We start from the raw sequence: 9,385 nt of genomic DNA on the forward strand, positions 1-9,385 counted from the left end.
TAATATACTGCCTGGCAAGTTCGATGTATTAGTAAACAGCCCATCTATCTACCTACCTCATCCCCATACTGTATTTATTTATTTATCTTGCTCCTTTGCACCCCAGTATCTCTACTTGCACATTCATCTTCTGCACATCTACCATTCCAGTGTTTAATTGCTATAGTGTAATTACTTCGCCACCATGGCCTATTTATTGCCTTAACTTACCTCATTTGCACTCACTGTATGTAGACTTTCTGTTTTCTTTTTTCTACTGTATTATTGACTGTATGTTTTGTTTATTCCATATGTAACTCTGTGTTGTTGTTTGTGCCTTCGTCGGACTTCGGCTGCATATTTTCCTCCATTTTCTGCAAATCTAAAAATGCTGTGAAGCCACACCTGATTTCTGAAGAATTGCATTATGGGCCCTAAAAGCACAGAAATAGTGTATTTTGGCTAATTTGACACAACATTTGGGAACTTTTGGCATACTAAATATATCCATAATATGACCAATAAGCATACTACATACTCAATTTACGTCACAAATAGTATGGTTAGTGCGGTTAGTATGAGTATTCGAATACAGCTATAGACTAATTAGACTGGGTCTAAAAAAAATCCTGTAAATTCAACATGTCCTTACCTGGGATTTGAACTACATTAGACAACTATACAGCAAAACCTAAAATTGAAAACTTAAAACCTAAAACCTAAATTAAATCAACGATGAGAGAATTGCCAGATGAATGATAACTAAAATAGCAGTGCAGATGGCAATCTTTTTGCTTAGTGAAGATATGTATTATAGGTAATGAACGTTTAGGGGAACGCTGCAGACTTTGTTACACGGCAGAAAGATCAGTGTACCTCACATCCAGAGGTGGGGTCATATTTTAGCTGAATAGTGATAACACATGGAATTGCACATTTGAAAACGTAATCACATGTGAAGTGTTTACAAAAATATGTTTTCACATGTGAAATGTCACATGAAGTTTTCTAAAACCAAGTCTTCATACGTAAAATGTCACGTGTGAAGTTTTCCAAATGCAGGTTTTCACATGTGACGTGTTCCAAAAACACATGTGAAGTGATCCACAAACACATGTGAAGTGCTCCAAAAACACATGTGAAGTGCTCCAAAAACACATGTGTAGTGCTCCAAAAACACATGTGAAGTGCTCCAAAACACATGTGTAGTGCTCCACAAACACATGTGAAGTGCTCCAAAAACACATGTGTAGTGCTCCACAAACACATGTGAAGTGCTCCAAAAACACATGTGAAGTGATCCAAAAACACATGTGAAGTGCTCCACAAACACATGTGAAGTGCTCCACAAACACATGTGTAGTGCTCCAAAACACATGTGAAGTGTTCCAAAAACACGTTTTCACATGTGAAGTGCTCCAAAAACACGTTTTCACATGTGTAGTGCTCCACAAACACATATGAAATGTTCCAAAAACACATTTTCCCATGTGAAGTGCTCCAAAAACACGTTTTCACATGTGTAGTGCTCCACAAACACATGTGAAGTGTTCCAAAAACACATTTTCACATCAAATTTAACATTACACATGTGAAATCATGTTGTTCAACATGTGATAACTTGAAAACTACACTGTTAGCCAATTGCTGTTAATGTTGTGGTAAATGTTACAGTCATTATATGGTACATTTCTACACTGGTAGCATAGTGTTTGGCTATATATCTATATTAGTGGCCAATCACAATGCACTTGGGTACTTTTTAGCCCTTGTCGCAATTAAACGTATAGAATACTTAAGTTGTACTTATGGCACAAACTGTTAAAAAAAATCCTTATAAAATGTTATAGTATGTTATCGTCTACTGAGGTGAAAACAGTGGAAACAATTTTTAGAGTGTATTTCTACAGCTGGACTGTATTTTGTCAGTAAATAAACAACCGCAAACTGTATTTAGGAAGTAGACAGGAAGTAGACAGAAATTCAAATTAAATTATTTTCAGTACCGGAATACTTCCTGAATTGACTGGAAATGAAAGGGAATTGACTGGATATTAAAGGGAATTGACTGGAAATTAAAGGGAATTGACTGGAAATTAAAGGGAATTGACTGGAAATGAAAGGGAATTGACTGGAAATGAAAGGGAATTGACCTCAACATCGGGACATGTAGGTGGGGGCAATGTGCTGGTGGGGTATTTGTGACAACTGTCAGTGGAAATGTACCAGTTTAAGTGGTTCTATCGTTATGTGGATGAAGGTTGACCAGTTTAAGTGGTTTTATCGTTATATGGATGAAGGTTGACCAGTTTAAGTGGTTTTATCGTTATGTGGATGAAGGTTGACCAGTTTAAGGGGTTTTATCGTTATGTGGATGAAGGTTGACCAGTTTAAGTGGTTTTATCGTTATGTGGATGAAGGTAGACCAGTTTAAGTGGTTTAATCGTTATGTGGATGAAGGTTGACCAGTTTAAGTGGTTCTATCGTTATGTGGATGAAGGTTGACCAGTTTAAGTGGTTTTATCGTTATATGGATGAAGGTTGACCAGTTTAAGTGGTTCTATCGTTATGTGGATGAAGGTTGACCAGTTTAAGTGGTTTTATCGTTATATGGATGAAGGTTGACCAGTTTAAGTGGTTCTATCGTTATGTGGATGAAGGTTGACCAGTTTAAGTGGTTTTAATCGCTATGTGGATGAAGGTTGACTAGTTTAAGTGGTTCTATCGTTATGTGGATGAAGGTTGACCAGTTTAAGTGGTTCTATCGTTATGTGGATGAAGGTTGACCAGTTTAAGTGGTTCTATCGTTATGTGGATGAAGGTTGACCAGTTTAAGTGGTTTTATCGTTATATGGATGAAGGTTGACCAGTTTAAGTGGTTCTATCGTTATGTGGATGAAGGTTGACCAGTTTAAGTGGTTAATCGTTATGTGGATGAAGGTAGACCAGTTTAAGTGGTTTTATCGTTATGTGGATGAAGGTTGACCAGTTTAAGTGGTTTTATCGTTATGTTTTATTTTTATTTTATTTATTTCACCTTTATTTAACCAGGTAGGCTAGTTGAGAACAAGTCCTTTATTTAACCAGGTAGGCTAGTTGAGAACACGTCCTTTATTTAACCAGGTAGGCTAGTTGAGAACAAGTCCTTTATTTAACCAGGTAGGCTGGTTGAGAACAAGTTCTCATTTACAATTGCGACCTGGCCAAGATAAAGCAAAGCAGTTCGACACATACAACAACACAGAGTTACACATGGAATAAAACAAACATACAGTAGAACAAAAGAAAACAAAAAGTCTATATACAGTGAGTGCAAATGAGGTAAGTTAAGGCAATAAATAGGCCATGGTGGCGAAGTAATTACAATATAGCAATTAAACACTGGAATGGTAGATGTGCAGAAGATGAATGTCCAAGTAGAGATACTGGGGTGCAAAGGAGCAAGATAAATAGATAAATACAGTATGGGGATGAGGTAGGTAGATAGATGGGCTATTTACAGATGGGCTATGTACAGGTGCAGTGATCTGTGAGCTGCTCTGACAGCTGGTGCTTAAAGTTAGTGAGGGAGATATGAGTCTCCAGCTTCAGAGATTTTTGCAGTTCGTTCCAGTCACTGGCAGCAGAGAACTGGAAGGAAAGGCGGCCAAAGGAGGAATTGGCTTTGGGGGTGACCAGTGAAATGTACCCGCTGGAGTGCAGTTGGACAATTGTTTACTTGATTCTGGGCAGCTTTTATCAAAATGCAGAAATACATTCTTGCCAATAAGTCTGTGTCTATATTACTTTCACACTCACATATGTGGTGGTGTAGCTGCACTGTAGCAGGACATTTCAGGTTACTAGTGACCAAGAGGTTTTGAGTTCAAATCCCAAGGTTGGTCAAAATACTAAATTATGATCTGTTGTGAAGGTGTTCTGTTGTTGTTGTGATGGTGTTGTGTTGTTGTATGATGTGTTGTGTTGCTGTTGTTGTGAAGGTGTTCTGTTGTTGTTGTGATTTTGTTCTGTGATTAAGGTTATTATTGTTCTAGGTTATGTGATAAAAGTTGTTGTTGTTGTGAAGGTGGGGTTCTGTGATTCGTCGAGTGGTTTCCTGGTGACGTCTGGGTCAGTGGTGCTGGATCTGATCGAGGGAGACGTGGTGTCTCTACAGCCAACCGATAACAACGCTATCATCACTAAAGACGAACGAGCTGACAACACCTTCACCGGCTTCCTGATCTTGCCAACCACATGAAACCACACAGAACCACACGGAACCACACAGAACCACATTGAATCAGCTCAAACCAGATTCAACCAGATCTAATCTCGGTTACCCAGAAGTAACATTTTCGTGAAAGTTTGTCACTTCCTGTTTTACTTCAATTTTGAATTTGTAGGTGTGGTATCTAGCGGAAACCTTTTATCATCCGCACACGGGTTTGAAATCTCAGCCACAGTTTATTAAGCACCGCTTTCTCCCAATCCTGATTCTATCAAATAATCAATTATGAAAACCCCACACCAGGAACTACTGCTGCTCGTAATCACGTAATTCTACGTGAGCCTTGACAGATTGTTTCCATTTACATACAAAATTTGTCCACGAGAGATTAAACCAGATCACACCTGCTGAAACCAGCTTCCTGCTCTTCCACACCACATAAAATACATATCATAGCCACATCATTCTGCTCTAGAAGCATCTGCAGAACAACCAACCATCTCTGTGTCTGTTTCTGCCTCCATGTCTATACTGCTGCTGCTTGCTGAGACAGTTCATCAATCAATCAATCAATCAATCAATTCATTCATTTTCCCAGGTCGTTGTTGTAAATCAGAACATATTCTCAGTCAACTCACCTGGTAAAATAAGGAATACATTTCATATAAATCATATAATCAATCATGTATTGCATCTGCTGAGCTGCCTACCAAAACTAAAAGATACCATTTTGGAAATTAATTTTCAATTAATAAAGTCATTTGTTACCAGTTTTTTAAATATTTTTTATCAACAGTATACATTGTTTGTGAAAGATGTTGAGGCTGTCTACACTTTAAACTTTATGTGACTTCTGCTATCAGAATATGAGGATCGCTTTGAAAAGACAGGTCTAAACGCACAGAAGTGCCATTGTGACCAGATAGGGTTTACAGCTGTCTGACCACCACAGATGGCCGGTGGCTTTTTAATTGTGGAGGATGAGCTCATAGTAATGACTGGAACGGAATAAGTGGAATGGTTATTATTATTATGAGCTCATAGTAATGACTGGAACGGAATGAATGGAATGGTTATTATTATTATGAGCTCATAGTAATGACTGGAACGGAATGAATGGAATGGTTATTATTATTATGAGCTCATAGTAATGACTGGAACGGAATGAATGGAATAGTTATTATTATTATGAGCTCATAGTAATGACTGGAACGGAATGAATGGAATGGTTATTATTATTATGAGCTCATAGTAATGACTGGAACAGAATAAGTGGAATGGTTTCCATGTGTTTAATACCATTCCATTCACGCCGTTATTATGAGCTCATCCTCCCCTCAGCAGCCTCCTCTGCTGACCACTCCAGGAGGTGGCCAGGGATTTCTCCTCAGTCTGGATGCAATCAAGTGACCGAAAGCGACTACAGTGGGCGAAATCATCAGCACTCCTCCCACAAGTCTCCAGAAAACGTGTGTTTTGGGACCGAGAGGCACCTTTTCATTATAATGTTGGAGGAAATGCGTTCATAGCGTGTGAGGAATGTGTTTAATGACTTCATAAATGCTAGCCGGCTGACTTCATAAATGCTAGCCAGCTAACTTCATAAATGCTAGCCGGCTGACTTCATAAATGCTAGCCGGCTAACTTCATAAATGCTAGCCGGCTGACTTCATAAATGCTAGCCGGCTAACTTCATAAATGCTAGCCGGCTAACTTCATAAATGCTAGCCAGCTGACTTCATAAATGCTGCCAGCTAACTTCATAAATGCTAGCCAGCTGACTTCATAAATGCTAGCCAGCTAACTTCATAAATGCTAGCCAGCTAACTTCATAAATGCTAGCCAGCTGACTTCATAAATGCTAGCCATCTAACTTCATAAATGCTAGCCATCTAACTTCATAAATGCTAGCCAGCTAACTTATTTACAAAAAAATGTGTTTGTCTATGTGATATGCTAGCCTGTTTGCAGGGTTGCGTAGGTTACTTTCCAATTGTGTTACCAACTGAACAACATCTATTGCAGGATAAATCAATGTTAAAGTTTACATAGCTGGCCATATATGGATGTTACATTTTACTTTATGGGTTGGTTATGTAGGCTTCTTGTAACCCATCGCTCTCTACTACATATAATAATACGATTCAATTATATCTTTACATTAAAAACCAAAGTCTATCAGAATTACAGTCATTCCAATAAATGTTATACCCCTTGATCTTCAAGAATAGGACTTGGAAATATGGAAGTATAGATGAGCCAAATTGTTTTACCTGAGAATGACCCCAAAACTAAGGACTTATTAGCCAGCCCTACTCTGTTGTTTATGATTGTGTTGTCATGGAGGACTGATTGGGGCTCATTGATTAGAGTTGAAAAATAAATGCTGCGCTCATGGAATGGCATGCTTTGCCAAGAGTGTGCAATGTTGTCATCAAGGCAAAGGTTGGGTATTTTATAAATTACATTATTCAAGAATCAATGGAGATTCTTCTCGGAGGTTTACATACACTTAGGTTGGAGTCATTATAACTGGTTTTTCAACCACTCCACAAATGTCTTGTTAACAAACTATAGTTTTGGCAAGTCGGTTAGACCATCTACTTTGTGCATGACAAGTCATTTGTCCAACAATTGTTTACAGACAGATTATTTCACTTATAATTCACTGTATCACAATTCCAGTGGGTCAGAAGTTTACATAAACTAAGTTGACTGTGCCTTTAAACAACTTGGAAAATTCCTGAAAATTATGTCATGGCTTTAGAAGCTTCTGATAGGCTAATTGACATCATTTGAGTCAATTGGAGGTGTACCTGTGGATGTATTTCAAGGCCTACCTTCAAACTCAGTGCCTCTTTGCTTGACATCATGGGAAAATCAAAAGAAATCAGCCAAGACCTCAGAAAAGAAAATGTAGACCTCCACAAGTCTGGTTCATCCTTGGGAGCAATTTCCAAACGCCTGAAGGTACCACGTTCATCTGTACAAACAATAGTACGCAAGTATATACACCATGAGACCACGCAGCCATCATACCGCTCAGGAAGGAGACGCGTTCTGTCTCCTAGAGATGAATGTACTTTGGTGAGAAAAGTGCAAATCAATCCCAGAACAGCAGCAAAGGACCTTGTGAAGATGCTGGAGGAAACGGGTACAAAAGTATCTATATCCACAGTAAAACGAGTCCTATATCGACATAACCTGAAAGGCCGCTCAGCAAGGAAGAAGCCACTGCTCCAAAACCACCATAAAAAAGCCAGACTACAGTTTGCAACTGCACATGGGGACAAAAATCGTACTTTTTGGAGAAATGCCCTCTGGTCTGATGAAACATAAATAGAACTGTTTGGCCATAATGACCATCGTTATGTTTGGAGGGAAAAGGGGGAGGCTTGCAAGTCGAAGAACACCGTCCCAACCGTGAAGCATGGTGGTGGCAGCATCATGTTGTGGGGGTGCTTTGCTGCAGGAGGGACTGGTGCTCTTCACAAAATAGATGGCGTCATGAGAAAGGAAAATGATGTGGATATATTGAAGCAACATCTCAAGACATCAGTCAGGAAGTTAAAGCTTGGTCACAAATGAGACTTCCAAATGGACAATGACCCCAAGCATACTTCCAAAGTTGTGGCAAAATGGCTTAAGGACAACAAAGTCAAGGTATTGGAGTGGCCATCACAAAGCCTTGACTTCAATCCTACAGAAAATATGTGGGCAGAACTGAAAAAATGTGTGCGAGCAAGGATGCCTACAAACCTGACTCAGTTACACCAGCTCTGTCAGGAGGAATGGGCCAAAATTCACCCAACTTATTGTGGGATGCTTGTGGAAGGCTACCCGAAAATGTTGACCCAAGTTAAACAATTTAAAGGCAATGCTACCAAATACTAATTGAGTGTATGTAAACTTCTGACCCACTGGGAATGTGGTGAAAGAAATAAATAAAAGCTGAAATAAATCATTCTCTCTACTATTATTCTGAAACTTCACATTCTTAAAATAAAGTGGTGATCCCAACTGACCTAAGACATGGAATTTTTACTAGGATTAAATGTCAGGAATTGTGAAAAACTGAGTTTAAATGTATTTGGCTAAGGTGTATGGAAACTTCCCACTTCAACTGTATAATGTAAGTCCAAAAATGTTTGTATCAACTACAGATTGTCCCTTTCAGTCTATAAAAGCGTGTGTGTTTGAGCATGTGTCTATTAGGCCTATGGATTTATTTATTTTATCAGCATGAATTAGTTTGAGCAATAAAAGCCCCACTTTTATTCCATAGGCTGGGATCTTCAATATGCAGCTGTTGCAAGAGCACATTTTTCACTGGCTGTCCACTGGTTTCAAAAACAATGATCGATAGGCAGCTTAAACTTCTTGAATTCAACCACAATCCGTAAGGCCCAAATAGCTAAATGAGAGAGCAGCAGTGTGATTCACATCAATGTGCTATGTAGATATCAATAATAAGTGTTATCCGTATCGCCGTAGACTACACCACTGCTGTCATCCTTACCTCCAAGCGTTTATTCAAGTTGGATCATCTTTGGATGCCGACAGCAGTCGCACCATTGGAAGACATAGCTTGGACTGTAGCCTACCAAAGCCTATTCCTGCTCTTTTCCTGCGATCCATCAAACACATTTGATGTGTCATCATAGTGGTCTCTGATTGGTGGTCAGACTCGCTCAGGTGGAACAAACTTAAACTTGCGTCTGTTTTGAATACTGATTTAAAATGTCATTGAGAAAACAGAGAAGTGTCAAAGATTTTTTTCTGAATTTAAAAGTAATCCTCGAAGTACTCATCTAGTTTTTCTAAAGTATCTGTAATCTGATTACAATATATTTGCTGGTAAAGTAGCGGATTACAGTTACCGTATTTTTGTAATCCCTTACATGTAATCCGTTACTACCCAACCCTGCCTGTTTGCAATCCTTTTCGCTTTGCTAGCTACACTACATGACTAAAAGTATGTGGACACCTACCTGCTAGTCGAACATCTCATTCCTAAATCATGGCCATTAATATGGAGTTGGTCCCCCCTTTTGCTGCTATAACAGCCTCCACTCTTCTGGGAAGGCTTTCCACTAGATGTTGGAACATTGCTGCTATAACAGCCTCCACTCTTCTGGGAAGGCTTTCCACTATATGTTGGAACATTGCTGCTATAACAGCCTCCACTCTTCTGGG

General features: G+C 39.1%; 1 protein-coding gene across 1 annotated transcript in view; it reads left to right on the plus strand.

Annotated features, from left to right (window-relative positions):
• The window catches only part of c1qb (complement component 1, q subcomponent, B chain), an 8,574-nt gene extending 3,612 nt beyond the window's left edge, over nucleotides 1-4,962 (plus strand). Inside the window, exon 5 of the mRNA XM_029770425.1 lies at nucleotides 4,046-4,962. Coding sequence (XP_029626285.1) covers nucleotides 4,046-4,219 — 174 coding nt within the window. The 3' untranslated portion in view covers nucleotides 4,220-4,962. The remainder of the gene's footprint in view (nucleotides 1-4,045) is intronic.
• Nucleotides 4,963-9,385: the final 4,423 nt, after the last annotated feature.

Source organism: Salmo trutta, chromosome 12, assembly GCF_901001165.1.
Source record: "Salmo trutta chromosome 12, fSalTru1.1, whole genome shotgun sequence".
Classification (NCBI taxonomy): Eukaryota; Metazoa; Chordata; class Actinopteri; order Salmoniformes; family Salmonidae; genus Salmo; species Salmo trutta.